General features: G+C 38.5%; 1 protein-coding gene across 2 annotated transcripts in view; it reads right to left on the bottom strand.

Moving 5' to 3' along the window:
• Window positions 1–22,889, bottom strand: part of CCNY (cyclin Y) — a 132,724-nt gene that overhangs the window by 47,212 nt on the left and 62,623 nt on the right. For both annotated transcript variants that reach the window (XM_067291898.1, XM_067291899.1), the window contains exon 2: window positions 2,409–2,483. In XM_067291898.1, the coding sequence (XP_067147999.1) occupies window positions 2,409–2,483 (75 nt within the window). The remainder of the gene's footprint in view (window positions 1–2,408; window positions 2,484–22,889) is intronic.

The raw sequence follows: 22,889 nt of genomic DNA, 5'->3' as shown, positions 1-22,889 counted from the left end.
CTGCCATAAAAGGGAGTGGGGAAATGTATATATACGTATTTTTTATTGAACTGTCATAGAAGTCTCCTTTGTGCAATTTCTATAAACAATGTTAGCATTATCAGGACAGAAGGCAATATCCTTGTGGTAATAATTACACATCAATAGAAATGCCTCACATTTGGGGAATTTGTAAATGGTTCGATTTCATCTTGCCATAGAAACAGGAGACTGGTCCTGGTTACATTAAAAAGAGTGCAGCCTGCTCCACTTCTACCCCCTACGTAAACAGAGATTGCAAAATGCTTTTTGTCTGAAGCACACTGTTGCACTGATATTGCAAATTTTAGCCAGTATATTCAACCGGGAAAACCTCTTGCAAGTTAGGAAAAGAGGACAGCTGTATCCAACTAATAGAAAAGGCTATTACCGGCACCCTGGAACAACAACCATTGTCCTCTTGCTCTTACAAGGAAAGGAAAGGAAGTTATCTTATTGTGGTGCTTAGGTTTGGAAACCCTGTCTTCACCACCACCACACACTAAACAGTGCGTGGCTTTTCAATGACCTAGTCCATCCTGTTTACAGGCCAAGCTCAGCAAACAAGGGAAAGCTTTATCATAAAGCATTCACAGAAGTTAAAGACATCCTGCAAACATTTATATTGTCAGGAACCATCCCATTTTGGTAGGACAACTCACAGGAATAAGTATTTTGGCTAGCTGTACTTTTGGCCCATTGTGGAAATAAGTGAGCTGTTAGGATTTATCACACAATATTCAGGAATGTCGCATAACACCAAAATGCAATAAAATGCTTGTATTTTGTATAAGGAACCTTATATTCTTATACTTTCCCCCGAACAAGCATATTGCACAGGCAAGATAGCCTTTGAATTTTTTTTCCTCTGTCATCAAGGATAGCTGAACAGATTTTATATCCCTATTGATAAGGTTTCTACAGTGTTCCACTAAATTCATTACTCTCACACGACAATATATCAACTCTTCATATTAAACTAGAAGAAACTTTCATAGGCCACCTAGCATGGGTGTAAACTGTCATTTTTTAAAAAAAGCTTACAATTAATTTCATATTGCAATAAATTAATCACTACTAATACAACTAAATATAATCATCAGGTCTGGTCAAATTTTTAGTTGTTGGACTTCGGAATTTGTCATTTTTTCAATAAGTTGAAACTGGAAAAATGTAGCATCCATGTAAATATTATACAGTTTCAAAACACTATAAAACAGACATAAATTAATCCTCATAATACAGTGTACAATGGAAATATTATCATGCCCATTTCACAGACTACCAAACCAGATCAAGATGGTAAATCCCATTCAAAACCACATAATAAGGCATTGACAGAACCAGGGCTGAATTCGGAGGGACAGTCTGAAGAGCAGAAGAGGTACTCACACAATCAACTCTTCGATGAGGGCCTAAATGTATCCTCTTTGTATTAGCTATGTTCAAAAATTAGCAAAAATATACAGTAAGAGAAAACTACATTTTTTTTAAGTAATGTGCTTGACACTGCAATTTACTGTGCAAATCAAAACCAGCATTCATAAGCAGCAGAAAGAGGGACAAAGAATTCATATTGTACCATCAGAATTACAATACAGAAACTGCTTTGAAGGTCTGGGTAGAAAATACTGTGTTTTGCACTGATTATTCTCATCTGCTTCTAAAAGAATATGTCATACATGTCCAACAGTGAATGAAAGAGCCAGAGTAAATGGCTTCTATTCTACTAACTGTATCAAGAGGTTTGCTTAAAAGATGTAACTCCCAAGGGATCACTTTGTTTACAAATAAAAAAAATACTCCAGACAAATAAATGATTATATCAAATCCATAATGAAAGAAAAAGAGAGAATGTCTGGGGGGGAGGAGGTTGTTTTGTTATTAAAATCTTCTATTGAGCTCATTTGCAGTATGAGCTGTATTAGAGGAAACACTGTTCTTCAAGAACATACGCCCAAATCATATTTCCCAGAAGCCTGGCCTATCATTCAGAGTTTTTAAAAAACAGTTGCACAGAAAATTTTGCACTTAGGGAAAGTATTTTTTAATTTTAATTATATGAAACTTATCCATATTTGTAGTTCTGATACAATGACTTTTTGGATCTTATAAATTCAACCCATGACAGGACTCAACTCTGTACCTTCTGCTACTACGTCTGATACTTTAACTAACTAAAGATGTGACTTCTTTCAACTTCAGTGGGATGCCTATAAAAGTCTTTGACTTGCACCACTGATGTCACGCAGGGGGGAAATTATTCTGTGTTAACAGCTTTTTTTTTTTTTATCATATATTAAAAGACCTTGAAAGACTATCGCATGCATTCTAACAAAGGGTTTAGAAATAACTGCAAGAGGAATATTGTAATAAATTCAGTAACCTACCATCTGTTTGAGATTTACTGAGAAATATCGTACTGGCTCGTGGATGATCTGATGGGTTGAATTCCATGTTCAAATCTGGAAAAAAGAAAGAAAGTATAGAACGTTAAAACATTTATGTTTAACCAGCAGTATACACAGATTTTCTCATTCTTTTTAATAAGACCAAGTTTACATACTTAAGCAGCTTTTGTAAAACAAAATTAGTTTTGAGGCCCACTCTTTCTACCCTTCTTCACACAAGCGGCTCTTTTTGGCATGCAAATCACTTGTATCAACACAGCTTTGGGATTAGACTTCGGGTGTCAGAGTTGCTTTTGGATTAAAACAGATAAAGCAGCTTTAGAAGTCTGTATACAAGTCAGGAATTATTCATTTTTCATTAGTGTCTTCCACCCATACCCCAAAGCCATTGCTAAGCACAGGAACATATCTTATTATACGTAATTATAGAAGAATTAAGTATTATAAAATAAATACATAGCCCTCTGTAGAGAAATGGGTTTCCATGAATAGACGTGATTGCAGTAAGTGGTTTTATTGCAGCTCAATGTAAACAAGTCAAGTCTAGGCCAGAGTGTTTTAAAAGGTCAAGATGTACAAAACATCAAACTTTTCTGATACTTCAGAGATGGACCTATTTCTTGCTATGACAACTTCTAAGAAAACACTCCTAAAAAGCATGTACCAGGTTTAAAGATTCCAACCTAAAAGAGCCTATATAAACTTCCACAAATGTTATTTTTGCTATCAAGATTAAAATCCCCTGAATTTATTTGTTCTCAAATTACACTCCACTACCAAGTCCTCAAAACCCTTATACGCCCACAACCACCTGAGAGCATGCTGTTAAAAGCAGCAGGTCTTTCTGTATCATTTTGTGTGCTCCCGCAGTGTGGCTATTTCAGCCTCAGTTTCCTGCCTTCTCCTCATCTCTGCATACACTTTCTCGGGTATTTGATACAGACATTTACGCTGGTTTCCATATGAGCACTGATATGTTTGTTTTTGGTGATTACCCTGGCTTTGTGCATTTCTCTTTCTCCCCCTTGCCGTATCTCTATGGAAGCTCAGCAAAACTGCAAATCAAGCCTTGGCTCTTCCCAAAACAAAACAAAAGCTTTTTGCCCAGGGGTCAAGTCCTCCCATTGACAGCTTTCCATCTTCCTTCACCATCCTGTCTTCCTCCTCTCCCTTTTACTTACAATTTTACTGAGTCTTCCACTTCCCCGTTTTTTCTCCTAACCACACTGCTGTCTACAAATTTGTTTTCCTTCTGTTTTATTCCCCTTAATGTTCCCATGGTTTCTTTTTCATCTCCCTGTGTTCTGCAGCCCACGAGACGAGCAGCCTCACGTGGTGCTGGTACCTAGAGATCACTTTTGGAGTGAACATGATCTTCCCACTGACAAAGAAGAGTCTAGCAACACAGACAAACAACAATCCCTTGTACAGACTAATTTTTTTTCAGTTAGAAAGGGAGCTTATTGTTATCAAAACCACAAAGGAATAAAAATGTTAGAATTACATAGGAAAGTGGTTTCCATTCTCCTGGAAAGGCCAGCTAACTACTAGAAGTTTTGACTTGAAAGGACAGTGATTAGAAACATTTTCATTTTACTTTCTGTGCTTTACTTAGAACCGGAGAAGAAAAAAAAACACTCAATGAGATGGAGAGTGCTGATAAAGATTATTTTTTATTTCAGGACAGTTTTCTATAAAGCTGAATTCAAGATACAATTCATTAGGTAAAGAGTATCAGTATTTTAAAACAGCAGAGCATATCATCTTTTACCATCCTCTTCACCTTTTATAAAACAGCAAAATACATCTCTCTAAATTTTAAAAAAATGCATTTTTTTAATCTCACTGTAGACAGTTTTTCTATAAACTCTACAGTACAGCAGAGCAAACTCAATCAACGTAACAGGACCGATAACATGAAACTGGGCTCATCTTTCAAAACACTGCACTTAAATAGCCAAACCTTTATTTCCCTCATGCCTAGGAAATCATCCGCGGAGGAAGTGCCGACAGCCTGGTACAGGTTTACAACCTGCTGGAGGGGCTGAAAGGAAGGAGAAACCCACTGCCACATCTCGCGGCCAAGAGGCGCCCATGCAAGACTCCTGCCTTATTAAAGGCTGCTGCACAGAAGCAATGAAACTATGGATGACAAAGTCTTTCTGCAGAAACATGGACTATCGAAAAAGTGCTAGCTCTGATGAACTGTTATTCCCCTGGCAGGAGCCGAAGGGGAGGAGGTCAGGGAAACAGGCTCCAAGGGCAGGAGGTGAATCTCAGCGCCGCAGAGGGCAGCTGAGGGCTCCGACATCTCCGCGGGGCACCGCCGGGCCGGGCCATCACCGTTCCCCTACCGAAGCACTGCAAGGAAAGAAGTTGCACAATATGCAAATAAGATTTCTGTCTCTAGCTGATCTTAGGTAAGTAATGTCTTAACTTACTGTACAATTTGAACATAAAGACCTCTTAATTTGTCATCATTTTGTCCTTATAGACTGCCATTAGAAACTATGCAACAGAGATTTAAGGTTAGAACTGCGTCAGATGATGCGCACAGACACCTGACATTACTAACTCATCACCAAAAGGCACTAGCTATCAGAAGGTTACCTGCATCCGAGTGAAAATAATACATTCATACTGCTTCAGTGCTATTAGTAGTTCTTCCTCGCATTTCAAAAATGTCATGAAAAAAAAAATGACTATATGAAAGGCCTACCCATTTTGTAATAGAATAACCGATGATAAAGAGAGATTTAAACTCAAACAAGCAATATTCAACTATTACTAGGAGAAAATACAGGAGTTGAAATACCAGCGATTGAAATCTGTACCAATATTTTTTCCACTGCTAGCAGTCTGCTCTGTAACTCACCACAGCCTTACAAAAGAAAGATTTAAAGTGGATAATATTTCCATCAGCTACTCTGCATTCCAAAATCAGCATCTTAAAAAAGGTCACTGTCTCAGAGATGGTCCGAATCAAAAATCTTTCACTATAAAATATTTTCCAGGAAATATTGGTTCATGAGTCATAAGCTTGGCTCTTAATTTCAGACTCTGGTTTCAGACTTCCTGTGAGCCCTCCATTTGTTTAAAAAATGACAGGGCAAACAATAATTCACTGCTACAATTTATAGAGCAACGCAGTGTCTTAAAATACTTTAGAATTATAATAGTTATAATTAATAATAACTACAAAGAACAATGAATTATTAATATTTATTCTTTCTAAATATTATTTATGTGTAGATACTAGGTATGCAACATTTCAAAAGCCTGTGCCAACGATAACAACTATTTCCATAAGTTGCTTAAATAAAGGTAATTAAATCTGGAAAAAAAAGTTAGGAAGAAAAATGTGGTTTTCCTCCTTAATATGATGTTTCGAATACTGAAGTCACTTAGGATCAGTAACAAGTTAACTGTGCACTGGGACATACCTAACCTACCCAGTCCAGCATCCTGCCTTTGTCCACAATGAGCATCTCAGCATTTTGAAGTATTTTGCTTCAGATACATTAAAAGCAAAACAAAAAAACACCCACAAACAAAAAATTTCCACTGGCCACCACTGAGAGTACAATTTGCTAGACTCCCTTCCAGAATAAAAATCCCTATTAGAATATCATCTGTAATTTAGATGTAGACTCCAAGATTCCTAAAAATTTACAATTCTCATGAGAAAGTCTTAGGACTGATCCTTCTGTACTGGATTTAGGTCGAGCTTTGCTACAGGCTTTACTAACAACACTTGATACCCTTAAATCATACTATATAGTGAAATGTTAAATAGACTAGAAAATATTTTCCGAGATCTTTTTATAGTTCAAAGAACAGTATCGTTTTCTTTTTCCAGTTCTCAAGGAGTATCCTGATTTATCATGTCAAAAAAATCATTATCTCTGTAAGAAAAAAAGGTAGCTTTTGCATTTAACTTAACATGGAACATGTATAACAGCCCTGAAGTTGAATACAGCTATCAGAAGACACAATGAGATTCGCCCTGGGCACGGCCACAGAAAGAAGCAGACAGTAAAGCATTTCAGACTTGCAGTAAACTAGTTTCAGACTTGGAGTAAAGCCCAGGCTAGATTTTTAATTTCCAAACAAGATTTTTAAGAACATTATCAAGACCAATACCAAAAATACTGAACACAGCGTCAGTTTTTACATTTTAAGCAGATAAGAAAAAAGTTCAGATGTGTGTAAAAAGAGAGCTACACAAACGACAGGAGGTCCGGAGAAAATGCCTAAAAATGAGAGTCTTGGCAAATTCAAAATGTTTAGCTGATCAAAAGGAAAATTAAAAGGCGTCTGTAGTTCACGAGCACTGTCACTGGGAGAGATGAGTAAGCACTAAAAGCTCTCTGCAATCCTGCACATCTAACAAAAACAATGAAAAGTAAAAGCAGAAAGATCTAAAAAATAAAACAATGGCGATTAGTCACTGAAGCTACCCAAGGAATTTGAACTCAACATATTTTGATATTTTCTAGAAGATTGTTTCAGCCAAATATCTTTAGGCATTAGTCAAGTAAGAGTTTTAGACTCAATTTAAGAATAACTAGATGCAAGTTACTGGCTTATGACTTATACACAGGTCAGATAAGATGATGTGAGGGGCCTCTAGCCTAAACTCTACAACACCTTCAAAAAAAAATTTTTTTAAATTATTGATTGCATTAACTTATTAAACACAAGGTCTCAGCAAAGCCCAGTCATCATTATGACACATTTGTACACTTTCTAAAACTGCATCAGACTTGGCCACAATTTTTACTTCAGAAAGATCTAAGTTTTAAGCCTTAAGACTCATGGTCAGAATATATTATACAAGATAACGAGAGAAAAGGATGAGGTGTCTTTTGTGACAAAATTTTAACAAAAAAAAAAAAAGCCATTTCTTCCACTCATGAGCGCACTGTGCCAGACGTACCGAGCCGGGGAGGAGGAGGAGGGCAGGCATCCCGCCCCGCAGCTCGCGCCGTGGCGCGGAAGGCGCACAGCACAGCCGCTGCCCGGCGCCCCCAGGAAACCCGGCGCAGCCGCCGCTCCCGCCGCGGTGCAGCAGCTTGGAAAACGCACTTCTTCCATTGGAAAAATAAGATGTTAGTTTGTTTCTTTAAAGAGCAGAAGTCAGGTAAGTGTGCATCGCCAAAGCTCACAGGCTGATTTGATGATGAGCTAAAACCTAAACACAGTAAAACACTTTTTCGATGCTTACAGAGTTCTGAAATAATCTAGTGAACTTACTTGGCTTCCTTCCCTTTACAGTCAGAGATCACAGCCTATCACTCCCATTGCACAAACACCACCGTAATTAAGGGAAAAAAATGTTGTGTCACAGATCAAATTCGTGACCTATCATCTGCTTAAAAATAAATAAATCCATGTCTCTTCTTCCCAGAAGATTTATTTTTTAGAGTTCTTTACACGGACCTCAGGTAAAGCAAAGAGCAGATCTGTCTAGGGCGGCCACCGAGGCAAGCTGCAGCTGGCTGGCCATGAGCCAGATGAGTTAGCCTCTTTGCCATCTTTTCCACATCCCCGGCCTCACGTTTCAGTGACAAACACCCGGTACAGTCTTGGGCGGGAGAAACAACAAACCCATCACACAGTTGTTTAGCAAGAACTTAAAAAACAAAGCAATGAGCAACGTTTGATTAAGCCTTACTATTCACAAGTGAGTAAAATCAAAAGGGAACAGAAAGCAATCACCATGGAAACACAGAAAAAAACCAAACCACAGGTAGCCAGGGAGAGAGGGAAAGATTTTCACTGGGATGGCCAGGGAAAGACTTCCCGGGAGCACAGGTCCGGAGGGGGCGGACACGTCTCCCCGCGCTGCCACGCGGCCAGCTCTGGCAGCCCCGGCACAGGCAGCAGCTGTCTGCCCTGCAGGTAGACCCCGAGGGCTGCGGCGCTGCTCCAGCGTCCAGCGAGCCGGACCTGCCGTCACGCATGCGAGGAGGAGCAGAAATCATGCTCCACAGGTGCCGCCCAGCAGAGGAGTTGCCCCAGCACTGCCCCTAGAAGAAATGCTGAAATAAACTTCCAAAGTCTCCTTGCCCTTCATCTCTTTCTGCTTCTCTTTTACTCTGGTGGCCTGCTCACTGCAGTTAACACCAGTCAGTCATTTACATGCACAGTAATGAAGATATTCCCTTAAATATATTCTCGTGACTAAAGAAATTAATTCCCTTTGGAGTTGGTAAGAGTTAAACGGGTACCCCAAAGCTAAGAGGTTTGCCTTCATCTGTCTCCTGTCAATCTTTAGCAGAAAGCTAACCATTACTTAAAAAAGAAAAGACAGAAAAGAAACAAACACTGAAGAAAGCAACTTCACACTCTCATTATGTATTTTTTTATATTTTTTTTTAAAAAAACCCTAGGATTTATGCAAAGGACTCAGGACCTCTAACACATGGAAAACTGTATGACTGAATCTAGTACTAAAGTTTCCATTTGAGACTTCTGTAAATAATTTTGGGTATGTTTCTAAAACCATGGAATGTGTCAAGCATGGGGAATAAAGTAACCTGCAGTGCCTGCCCTTTGGAAGTCTTCATAGCTGTCAGAGGCACGCAGCCAAAATAAGTCTGAACTGTATGTCCTGATTTCACTGTATAACAAAAACACACGCGTCTGTTTTTAGATTGCAGTTTAGAAGATGTAAGATGCACTACACAGAAGCCTCAGCTTGCATCATTCAAACCTCACACAGTCACAGGATAAGAGACGACGAGATTTATCAGCAGCTTTTTTAGAGTGCTTCGTATCTAGAGTAAAGAGCAACTAACCTACCCTAACCGAAAATGACTCTAAGCCGTGTTTTTGCCTGTAGTCTTCTTGTGAGCACAGAATGCTAATGAAGAATTTCTGGTGCTTTACGACAGTGACGATGAGAAGAAAACAAAGCTGGAAATTGGAAGGCTTTCAGAAGGCAATTGGCTGGAAGAGCAAGCTCCTTCAGCCTTGGCTGCACTGCTGAAAGCACTTGGAGATATATATATATAAAGACACGTATATCTTTGCTACCCGGGAGCTCTGGTATTCTCTGCCTATCGTTCCAAGCACCGGAGGGGCCCGACGTGTCTCCCCAGGGTGCCGCTGCTCCAGGCGCGGCTGTGATCTCAGTCTTCAGGGGAGACAGGGAATTAGCTGCAAATAAAAGGAGTTCTCTGTGACAAACACGGCTCCTTTCTGGGCAGTTACTCCAGGCCAGTCAGCCAGGTTGTAACACACAACAGTTCTCATGAACACACATTGCATCAGTCGAGCAGAAGTCTTATTTATTTTCTCTTCTAGATGGAAAACCATATCTATAACTTTTCATAAAACAAGGGTGAACAAGGTTTGTAACAAAGACTTTTAGCTTTGTTTCATTTTTCAGGATTCATGTTCCTTTTCATGGCAGTGTCTCCCAACCAGACACATCTCATGAGCAAACTAAATCATCCTTCACAAGATGGCACTTAAGCTGGCTTTTTGTTTTTTTTTTTTTAACTTCTCCTTAATTTTAGAACACAAAAGACACCATTTAATAAATCCTTTCCCTCTCAATTTCATCTCATGAATATCTTTCATACATTCAAGTACTGCATTTATTAGTGTTTGCTTTAACTGTAAGCAAAAATGAAGCTTAGAAGTTTTATCAACACATAAGTTACCAAATGATTAAAAAAAAACAAAATACAATTGCAAATCCTTTTTTTTCTTGGGAAAACAGAGAGGAAAATGTAATTTCTCCACATTAAATGAAGAATTCAGCATAGACTTGGAGACCAACCACTCTATGCTCTTACTAATTCAAGAACACCCCCATTCCTTAAACAGAGTTGTCCACAGTAAACAGTGCCTAACACAAATAAATGGCTGTGCCTATACATATACATCACATTAAAACATTGCTTCTCTGGATTTTGAGTATAATATAAAGTATGTTTCTTCATTACAGTATTCTAAACACTTGAAATGTAAATAAAACAAAATAAAATAAATAAAATAATGGAGCGTAGAACACTCACATAAAGAACTGGCTTTAAGAGTAGATAAAGTAGGTAACCACTCATGTGAATGGAAATCTAAGGGCAGCAGAGAGAAGCAACTTCTCAAATATTGTACATTTATAGTTTTCCAGAAAAAACATTTTCCTGTTAAAATCAACAAGAGTAATGAACGTAATTCACTTATTTTCTCAGAGAATAGGAAGTGTACGGAAGGGGATGGCAAAGGAATTATTTAAACTGGTATCTTCCTGCTGCTTGCTGTAGTATTATACAAAATACTTTTCTCCTTATCTTAAAAGATGTACAAAAATTACAGAAAACTACAATACACAGAAGAATACAAGAGCTTGACACACCTGCTGTTCATTTGCTACAGTCTCCAAATACCTCCTTTAGGGGTACTGCCAATGTTTTACTAAACCTGTAAAAATGCATATGTACAAGAAGATCCCAGGAGGAAATGGGGGAAAAAGAAAGAAAAAAAACCACCTTCCTGTTTGAAAGTGCAATTAATTCTGCATTTTAAATAAGTCTGAGATCATAATCATTTCTCAGAGACACTAAGGAACCTGAGCTACAGCCTCCTGGGTTTCTGTGCTGGGGTGAAGCACGTCACAAGGGCTCCGACCATCCCTCTGGAGAGCTGTTTCATCCCAAAACCTCACAGCTAACTTCCTCGTTAAATTCCCAGTCTCTGTTATCCTCCTCAGTCCCAGTGCAACTGAGTGACTGAGCAGGAGACCCTGCATGGGGACAGTGATCTAAAATACCTTTCCTCCTGGCCCAAGCTGCCCTCTCCCTCACACTTCCCATTTTCTGGTGTTCTTCAAATGACTGGTGTTAAATGATCAAATAGACACTTCCACCAGGCTCTTTCAGATCCTTTTCTGAATGTCAGTCGGTGGCCCACTTAATCACATACAGCAACAAAATGAACAAAACTGCTGTCCTATTAACCTTGAACAGAATGTATGCATTTATCTAATGCCCCAGCAACACTGAGCATCATGAATGCCTTTTTCCTCCAGTATTTCTACATCACTTATACACCACACAAAAATGGATTTACTATGCCTTGTCAGATCCAAAGGTAGACAGTAGACAGGACAGAATAAGAACAATTGTGAAAGACACATTAAAAAAAAACACTCATAAGCTTATCAGAAGAAAATTAATTATGATATTCTCTTATTTACTGTAAAACAATCATTTAAAATTACACATGCAAATCTTTCACAGATGTAAACACAGTGTCATTACAGACCTAAACAAATGGTTTCAGCTGTTGCTAATCCAAATTATTTTACTTGCTTATTCAAAACATATAAGTACTAACATGCTCTCCACCAAAAGAGGCATCAAGCCATCAAGCCCACAATGGAGGCTGGCTGTAATCCCAGCCACCCTTGCTACAGATTTAACCCAGAGGTTAGCAGCTGGCAGGGAATTCTTTGTCACTGAGTCAAATGCACAATACCAGTCAGCAGAAGTGCTGGGTTAACCTACAGCTAAATTGACCAATTTTACTTGAAGACACAGATCAATACAAAAAGAAAGTCAGCAGCATAATCATCATCATGCCGCAGTTGAGCTGACATTGCAAACCTTAATCTCGGACTGAAGCATTATTGGCAGCTCTGCACTGAGATATATTCATTTTGCTGTTCTACAGAACACAGACCTTATTGCCACAAAACTCAGTAAGAAACGGAGTGACTTTGGATGTGTTATGTTCTACAAATCTGGGCATACGAGGTTGAGCTGTATAGCTCAACTCTTTCCAGCTGGAAAAAAGTAACTCCATAATAGTGACTCCAGTTCTGAGAAGCCCTTATGCCAACCCAGCAGAACCGGTCACTGCATGGCTAAAGGACCTTCCATGGTTTTCCCTTACGGAAGTGATTTTAATAAATGCCAAGGAAAATGCCAACTTTCCAGGATCTCTTCTTTCTTGTTTTGCTTCCCTACTAAGCTGTGTGACCTAAAGTTAAAGTATTTACCAAACAGCAGACAGGTAATCCATGAAATATAAATGGGAAAAGGATCTATTCTGGTTTCTCAGAAAGTTCAGTGTGAGTGTATTATAAAACACTTCTACACGTACATCTGTGATTTAAAGGGCAGCCACTGTTCTTTAATATGCAAAAATGTAATTTGCAATCCTTTCCGAGGAAAACCACAGGATACTTGGTAAACTACAATAACAGGCTTTCAATTTTTCCCCTGCAGATATATATTCACATGGCAACCAAATTGCCATGCTACCAGATAGTGTTAAAAAAAAATCAGTACTACATACAGACTATCACCTAAAACTGAACTGCAATGGGCATTAAATTAAAAATCTCTCTCACCGCTCAAACTCTGTATTTTTGCATGTATGTAAATGCCCATAAACACATACACCTAAAACACGTGTGCATGTATATACTCATATCTGAGCCACTGAGCACTTCTATTACTGAATTTTAGTATTGTCCCTAAGCCCAGACGGCTCGTGCTCTCCTTAAAGACATGTAAGACAACTCACTTAACGTATATCCACTTCAGATGCACAGTGTAGTACTCTAAAATGCATGTAACACATATAACATTATTGTGATGGGAGCTCCAAACCCACCTCAATCTTGCCCAGACTACATATTATCACTTCGGAAACCTAAAAAGCTGTGACCTCCAGGTATTTTGCCTGCCCTGAAAATTCCCAGATCGACTTAACTCACATCCGCATTCCATATACCAGGCAAAGCAATAGGAGCAAGAGGAAGGAGGAGGGTGCATTAAACACTGAAGAAAACAATTGCAGATCTTTAATTGACATTTGTTCTCAGAAAAGACAGCTCAGAATCACTGAATGCTGATCTGGGCAAAACACCTTATGACAATATAATATGTTGCACACTTTTCAGTGTAGGAGATACCACTTCCAGTGTGATAAAAAGCAGTATATTGGTACTGTATTATTTGTTGCAAACCTCTAACCATCTAAAACACTGCCATCTGTCTTTACTGTGATTTACTATATTACTCTGAATCTTTGAGTAGCTCAGAACAGCCATCAAAAAGTTTTATATATTTATTTTTAAATCGAAATCCTACAGAAATGTTTTCTTCTTGCCCCAAACATAGAATTATTCCCAAAAATTACATTGGCCCAATGCCCAGGACAAGTAACATTCAGTCCCAGAGCAGTAATTAGTTTCAAGTCTGGTATCTTGCAACCCTCTAGCTCTTAATAGGAGCTCTGGGCAACTGAAAAAAGGATAAAAACAGCTTCCTATTTGTTTTTCTCCCAGTTACATGGACACAGCCAGTGCACTTAACATGCAAGTCTTGAGACTCATCTGATCAGCCGCAAGTAATGCAGCCCTCCTAAATTCAGGCAGATTAAATGTTATCAGATCAAATGCAGGATCAGGGGTATCTGTGCTATTGATAAGCAGGGGGAAGGTCACTGTGAAACTGGAATCCAAGGACATGATGTAGAGCATACATGCAGGATTAAAGTATATACAGTATATAAAAAAGGTGAAGAGGGGTACTGTTATTCCCATTACAGATGAGGAACTGAGGCAAAGAAATAAAGTCAACATGTGACTGAATTCTAGGTGCCATTTTGATCAGACTCCAAGTCTCAATCTGGAATGCCAGAAGAAGAAGAGCACATGCTTAGTGACCGTCAATAAGGTGAGGTTCATCTTTTCCTATCTTAATGTTGTTACTTTTAGATGCCTAAGCTACTCAAGCAGTTGCCCTACAGTGAATAAAGCATGCACTTTCAGAAGGCTGTCTGTCCAAACATAAAACAAACACTTGGGATAGAACAGATGCATTGAACTCTGTATGTGCTTACTCTTTTCCACTGACTGCATATGGAGTCAGCAGTGACAAGCTCAGACTAAATCACCTAGGACTCAGCCAGTTAAAGTTAAATTAGATGAATCTTGCTTCAGCTATGAAATTTCTGACTTGATTGGCATCACACAGCAAAGACTGTTGCTGTGGACACTCTGTATTTGAGTGAAGCTGGATCCCATGCCTTCACATCCCACTCTCCTTGACTCCCTCTGTACATATCTTTCATTTCAGCAACAAATCAGTTGGGAGTCCTACAAGCAATTTCTCCTTCACTGCAGAGTCTAATGCATTCTTCAGACCAGTCTATTCTTGATTCAGGATGAAGCAGGAGTCCAGTGGGAAAGCAGTGTATGGCCATGTAATTAAAGAAAACGGGGAGAGGCAGAACAAGTATCCTTGAGCCCCCCAATCTTGAAAAATCTGGGATTGTTTCTTCTTCCTTAATCTTCTGAGCCTTTTCTCAAAAGTGTACATGCACATTAAGCTTGCCTGAATGTCTGGATCCTTTTCTTATGAAAATCTGATTAGGAAACCCAGCCATAGCAAGCTGTAGTCTCAGATCAGGTTCAGGAGTGGACCTCAAGGGTCAAGTTAGATCCTCCAACTAGTTTGATCTGTACTGTTCCGTTCCTCAGACACATCAGAGTGGGGCATACTGGGATTCCCCTTATTCCTCAAATGTATTTCTTGATGAAGGTACCAGGCAATTAACTCAAAATATGCATAAAATAAAGCACCACACTAACCTGATCATAAAAAAAACAATCACTCACATCTACGCCATGTGCTGCTGAATTCAGATAGCTTATTTACAGACACCAGGTACTGTTTTGCATATCAAGGTTGCTGGAAAGATACACGTAAATGACAGCCAATATGTAGTGTAACATTTTTATACAAGCATTTCATATTGGTGCCTGACAGGGAAATGCTAATTTAACTCACCAAGTTCAATTATTTTTGCCTTAAATAACTCGACAGTTTTAAATGTTCATTGTATGTATCCACAGAAGCAAAATTCAGACCTGTGCTCAACCAGTCAGGTTAGGACACCGAAAGGACCAACTGTGCATTGTGGTTACATAACAGTTAAAAGCACCTCATGCCAGTCTACAGTACTGCCCTCAGGGTTGCTATGACAAAAGAAAATCAGAAAAACAACATATTTAATCAGAAAAGATAATTCCTAGTATCGCATATTAACAGTTAATCAGAACAATTTCATCAAGTCACTGCCAAGATAATCTACTGAGCTCAATGACAGAGTAACCACATCATTAACCATATACACTCCCATCAGAAACACATTTAGTCACACCATAGATTAACTCATGTTTAAGCAATTCCTAAGTAGATGTGAAGTTTTCAGATCTGAAGGCCTAGCTGCCTAATCCGCCAATAAAAGACTAAGTACAGTGAGTCATTTTACTCACTAGTAGTTCATCATTTTAAATCTTGTCAGATGTTTTTTCATTAAAGCAGGCCAGACAGCATCACAGCAGGTTTTACTGGGAAGAGTTGCATGTATACAAGCAGATATACAATCAGACTCTGACTGCCCTTACAAAGGGTGAAAATAATAACTTCCCACATTCAGGAACCACAGCATATAAAATGAGTATGTGGGATCTACCTGAAAGTCCTCACCTTCTGAAGAACCTATGTTTAACAATGGGGTCCTGATATTTAAAGTATCTGGGTACACAGAGGGAAAGTCAAGGTTTTTGCAATGGGAAGTTTTGCCTCATGACTTACTGAAGTTCTTTACCCTTAAAGAATATCAAATAACAATAATAAAAAATATTTGTATATGGGAGATCTAGTAGATATAGGCTACTTGGATTTCTAAAAGGCTTTAACAACATCTGTTACCTGCTTCTGAAACTATACAGATATGAAATTCTATGAAAGGTACCTTCAGAGACAAAAATTGCTTAAAAGATAGGAAATGAAGGGCAGAATGAAAGGGTCACAGTTGTTTTTTAACACATACAAAACATGAAGTGAATATAATGAGATGACGAAGTCTGCTGATGATAGCACATAACGTAACAAACAAGCACCAGCTACAAAGAAATGTGCATGTCTTAGGTACTGGACAATTAATGGAAGATGATATTCAATGTGGATAAATGCAAAAACCGGTGCACACAGGGAAAATAATCCTAATTTCATATATAAAATGACGGGTCCCAAGCTGAGCATTACCACTCAGGAAAAAAACCTTGAAGTTCTAACCAAATAAACAGGTCCATGAAAATACTTTCTCAATACTGCTGTTGCATACATGAACATCCTGTTACATAGTAATGCAATGCCAGCAAAATAAAGAGCTTAAATTAAAGCAAGTAGGTCTTCTGTCTTTGAAAGCTATTAAAATACCTTGATTAACTAAGCCCAAAGCAGGGCATTTAATAGACCAGCATGTACTTTTTAAGCAAGGAAAAAAACTGCCATACTCTAATAGTTTAACATTAACTAACTTTTCTCCACTGCTGTAGTTTTGCCAACTTTCCAGCATCAGATTTATTGCAGCATATGGACTTTCGTCCTCAGAGAGCACTGACCAGGCATGCATTTGACCTTCTGGTAGCTGATGTTCTGGCAGGCGGAGGCTAAGGGAGGTACCGTACGCCTAGTGCATCAATCACAGGAGCCAAAATGCACATAAGTCAGAAGTTAAACAAGTCCAAACCAAATTTTCAGTAAGGACCCAATTATTCGTCTAATACAGACCATGCTACCACTCCAATTAACTCTCAGGTCAGTGGTTTGCAGTGTTCTAGTTTGTCTGGTTGGAATAATGCTCACTTTCCATCCAATACTAGATGTTGATATATGTTGATCTGCTGTAAATTGACCAAGGATCTGGATCAGCAAGGGAAGATAAAGGAACTGGTCATTAACCTTTTTTTTTCCCCCTTACCAATGCATATCTAGACTGAAGCCACATACTAGAAAAAAATACATCCCTGATTTGTAAAACAATGACGAGATCTGCTAGTTCTCCAGCAAAGTTCTCCAGTACTTTTGCTTACACATGGAGGGAGGCTTTAGGTTTGGGTTTGGTGTTTTGGGTCATCTTCCTCCATGTGCCTCTTAGAAAATCCCACCCAGATTAAATGCAAAGGATTTTGTACCTCCTTGTTATCTGTGAAAAGAACATAAGATGGAGTTTAGCTTTCATCCGAGCTACTTCACTTATGATAGCCCCTACACTTTACAATGGGTAGCTGCTTCAGGTACATGGACTGGCATGAAAAAGGAAAATAGAGTACAAAATACACTTAAGAAATATAAAATTGAGAAATAGGGAGAAAAAGAGGTACTATATAGGACAGGCAATACTGTATAAAACACAGAAAAAAGAAATGATGCTATCAGCTACTAAAAATGTGATAAAAAAGAAAACATGATCTAAAATATGAAAGCCTACTTGGAAATAGGCAGGGGAGATAAACAAGGGATAAGACAGCAAAGGCTAACGGGATAGCCTTTTGTTGAACAATTTTGACTAGTATTATTTAAACACTTTGTTCAGAACATGATTTATAACACATCTACAGAACAAAGCAAGGTCCTGAGAAAGCCTTGGCTGTAAGAAGGGACTGGATCCTGACTCCCAAGTGCCTAAACCAGATTGCTTGCCATGCTACTTGCCACGCCAGAAACAGATCACTGCTTAGTGAGAGCCAGAGAAACTGAAAACTTCAGGCTGAAAATGCAGGCTAAAACCCATATTGCTTTTTATGTACCCCAAGATCTTGGTAGAATTATTTCCTGTTAATATTTTTCAAAATAACACAAGTCTGCATTTCTAAAAAATGAGAGTTTTTGCATGCAGAGAAACTTTAAATATGTACTTTAAATATGTGTACTGAGACACACTTTTTTTTTTTTTTTAAGAAATTTTCCATACTTTATAAATCATGATCATTGCCAGGTAGAGAGGCAAATCACAAATGGAACATAAAACAAAACCCTTTTTTTCCTCCTTAAACTACAGCATTTAAATGTTCCCTCACTATATTACATTTGTTCACAAATGTGGGGAAGGTACAATGCTGTCTTACAGCTTAAAAGACATGACTGACTTCTGACCACCTGCAAAAAGAGGGGAAAAGTTCTGCCTACTGCCCTGTGTTCTGCTGGGATCCGATCCATACCTTACCCTGCCCTCCAAAATTTTCCTGCTGCTTCTGCTATAATAATGCCACAATATCGGCAGTTCCCAGCCTCCTTTTATATAAGGAGAAGAATTAATTTCATTTTGCTGTTTGTACTTTGTCCTACCAATATGAAATGCACACAGGATTTGATTATATAATCTCCAGATACGTGGGAGGGATTTGGAGCTTTGCCTCCAAACCTGCCACTTCTGATGCATTTAAAAGCTCAATAGCATGTTTTTCCAAAGGACACATCCATGTAGCTGAGATCACAATTGAATTTCTTCATTCTATATAATCAAAACGGTTATCAAAAAAATATATATATGAGATAGATTAAAACTAAAAAAAAAAATATGGAAGACATGTCTGTTCAATAACTTGAGCCTGGTGCTGCTATAAATGAGAACAGCTCCAAAGAAGTTAATGGATTTACACCAATTTACACTACCCAATAACTTCAGTGGTTTCAGTCCAAATACCAGCAGATCAGTCACAGTAAAATGCAGCCACCAGAAGCGACATTGACGTCACTGTTGCTGGCAGCCGTTTTTGAGACTCTGTGGACAGGCTGAACCTTAGTCTTTTTGCAATAAACACTCAAGCACATAACACATCGGTAGCTCCAGGGACCCGAGTGCTAGGCAGGTCTTCCTGGAGCCTCTGCCACTCTTCAGGGCAGCTTCCAGGCTTTAAGGAAGTCTTCCTGTTGCAGTCGCTGCAGTCAGCCTGGTTTATCTGTAACAAGCTAAGATTTTCAAAAATACCAAAGAATAAACTTAAACATTCACTCTTCTCTAATATTGACTCACCTGAAACAGGAAAATTCCAATTATTCAAGTTGAGGACTCACAAAATGGAAGAACATATAGAAAACAGAGGAGGTTCCTGATATATTTTACAGCCCAAGTACTAGCAAGATGCATCTAGCTGAAGGGTATCAGCCTTTGAAGCATCATTAAAATTATCCCTGTTTTCTGTTTTGCAGTCTTTAAAACTTGATGCTGTCTCCAACCTGTCTGACTTCAAAAGCAGAAAAACATTTGTCCTCAGTACAATTCTATCTGAATATTGAAAATCTCTCCATGAGTGTTTCTAATGTTGATGGGTTTTCTTGCTCCTATACCTTCTCTTACAATTCTTCTTTGAGATACACAGACAAACACCAACAAGGAACACTGATTTGATCCTGACTGAAAAACAGTCAAAATCTATTCCTGAAGTCCTTTTAAGATCCTAGTCACTTTTCACCAACACTGACAAGATGTATCCTAAATTATTTTGATTTACTGAGTATGCAGATAAATTCTGAAAGTTCCAAGTCCCTCATCTGCTTCACAAGATGACTGAAAAAAGGGCAACAGTTTTTGAGACTTCCATATCTTAAAGATATGCCCTGTGCCTAAGCTCTACCATATCTACATTGTATGGCACAGCACCTATGCTCCATCAGCTATTGGCATTTCTTGCATTTTTTCTTCAGCATGATAAAAGGAAGGTTGCCATTACAGTTAAGGCAAAGGCTGGAACTCCTGAGATTTAGCTCAACTCTACCACAAACCCACTATGTGAATTTACAGAAATAATTCTCCAGGCTTCCCAATCCTGGTTTATTGTCTCACTTAAAATGTTTACTTTTTTAGAAGAATGACTGTTTCCTGCCACGAGTATGCCACATAGCACATCAAGGCTCATACAGCAGTCTGCAAGAGACCCTGACTGCACTAAGGTAATGCAAATTAATTTCAAATCGATAGCCATGTGTAATCATTCAGGAGAAGGACTTACACAGAGCTTATGAAACCTTTTAGATTTTAAGAAGTTGCTACTAAGAAAGTTGCCGAATTTTGGAGTCCCTCAGTGTGTATTCATCCTTTCTAAAGGGGACTTTAGCATGTACCCACCAAACTTACAATGACTGACTAAAACACCTGTACTTAGACCAAATATTTGAAGGGCTAAAGGGGATGTCTCAAAAAACTACTTTTCTCACCTAAAGAAAATTAGTCTGAGGAGTGGAAATTACGAAATGAGGCAAAAGGCTAGAGCTGGCACAGGAAGTCCATGTGCCAAGCAATGCAAAAGGCTTTGGGTGGGGTGGGATGGAGAAGGGATGAACATAGGGTCTCCCACATAAGAATCCTGGCTCCTCCTCCCAACCCCCAAAATATCCCCGAAGAGAAAATAGAGCAGAAGGTATACATTTCTGCATATATCTTATACTATGAAGTAATTAGTAACGATGTCATAAATTCTGTAACGGGATAGGTGTGACAACACACACACACACTGCAAGCCTCAGAGAGCTTGCATGGATGGAGTTCTGGGAGACTGTAGCATTAAAGCCTCAAAATATCCTGGAAGTCAGCAGAGATCCTGAGAGCCTAAAGCAGTTGGGATGTAAAACTCCATTTTGTGACAGGGTAATGATAAGCCTAAAACCAAGAGATCTTTCAGGCATGCCAAGAAAGAAACAATACCGTGGTCTCCTGAGACATGGAAAGCTTAGCAGTGGTCCCAGTATTGCTGAGACCCTGGTCAGTAGTCTGGCGAGTGCTCAGATATATCGGTGTCAACCCCCCCCACAAAAAGTACCAGTCAAATCAGCTCTGGAACAAGGCAGAAAACTACAAATTAAAATGCCTATATTTCCATCACTGGGTGAATCTATCACTAGATGAATAAGTTTCCACTGTCTGTTTTGTCAACACTCTGGGAAGAGCACGTATGCGAAGAGTTACAGTTATGAGCATCTCTATTCGCAGTCCATGTTGGCCTACTCCTATCTTTTAAACTTGTGCAACTAGGACACAGAGGAAAACTGTTTCACATATTTCCCTGGAAAACTAACAAGATTATGTCTTTCTTCTCCTGATAAGCCATAAACTCATTCCATTTTTTACTTCTGTTTGGAGTTGTCACATTAGTCCAGAAGAATCATAATTTTGCTATCTGAAGGCATCCTTCCTAAGCCACCACACTGTTCACTTCCGACTCCGAGCTGACATTAACAAACAGATCTAACAAAGAGAAAAGAACAAGGTGTCTTGCAGTAGCTATAAGAAAAATACTGTTGAAATGTTTTTTTTCCCCAAGCAAATATTACTCATTGTTTTTAACTGTCATAAGATCTATCCTCTCCTCCCACTTCTCTCCACTAGAAAAGTTTCTTATACATTCAGTAGTAGGTTGCCATGTCTTCAATTGTCTTAGAGTAACACATATACAAGCAAGTGGAAAATCATTCCCTTCAAGCCACAACAGAAAGCAAGTAGGTTCAACAAGCAATAGGAAAAAAAGAATGATCAAAACAGAATTCCATAATATAGGGCTTGTAAAATATGTCTATTTACCTCCCTTTCACCAAGATCAACTTTCCTCTTTGGATTTCTCCAAGTAAAAATTTAACACCACCAACATTTTTAAAATCGACTTTATAATGAATTTGAACCGCTGACAGTGTTCTCTAGTCATATTAATTTCCCCACTGTAATTTCTGCTGCAATCATGAAAGAATGCACAGTAGTTTTGTAAGAGGTGGGAAAGGTGACAGGGAAAGATCTCTGATTTCCAAAGGAACTTTTTTACTTGGGCTTTCACATTCCTTTTGAAATTCAAACATGTACATCATCACCATAAAAACATGGCAGAAGATTAAAATCTATGATTTTATTTTTTTAATAATCATAAATCAATTTTGTATTGACCTTTGTTTTCTATAGAATTTAAAGGAACTATTAAATTAATATTCCAAATCAAAGCTTTATTTTCCCCCACAAGATTTCATGTATTGTCATAAAATTAGTTACATCTCCTTACCCCTAGCTTGTAAACACTAAGACACTGGAGACTGAGGGGAAAAGTGATCCCTATATAGATTTTTTTAAACTACATGAATTATATGTAATCAACAGCACTCGTGAAACTTAATACTGGAAGCTACTGTTTACAGGATCATCTAGCTGTTCAGAGAATGACAGCACATCTGTACATTTTTACACCCAGATTTTATTTCCTGGAATGAAAACAAAAGCATCTGAATGCAAGTGTTTGACAACTATGTATAACCTGTGCAGTTTTACAAATTTAGCCATCTGTAGTGAGACGACTGATTGCATATTAATCTTCTTCACAATTATACCAAACAAAACTCTCAACAGAAATTTAAAAAATATATATAAATGAACCCATCAGTAAATGAAGTACAGAAGCCTTCAGAAGACAGCTAAGACTGTCAATTTCTGTAAATGACACTTAAAAATAATCAGAGGCACACTAATCTTTAGTGCACTCACAGAATCTCATCCCTATTTCCCACCCTTTCATTTTCTCATTTCACCAGGGGAAAACCAAGCCCTGATTATCTTTTATTCATAGAGGGAAGGACTCAGCAGTAAAGGCGTTGGAAATGATGCACCCTG

Source organism: Apteryx mantelli, chromosome 2 (assembly GCF_036417845.1).
Source record: "Apteryx mantelli isolate bAptMan1 chromosome 2, bAptMan1.hap1, whole genome shotgun sequence".
NCBI classification, from domain to species: Eukaryota; Metazoa; Chordata; class Aves; order Apterygiformes; family Apterygidae; genus Apteryx; species Apteryx mantelli.
The sequence above is the reverse complement of the archived record's forward strand: the minus strand, read 5'-3'. Positions and strand labels throughout refer to the sequence as shown.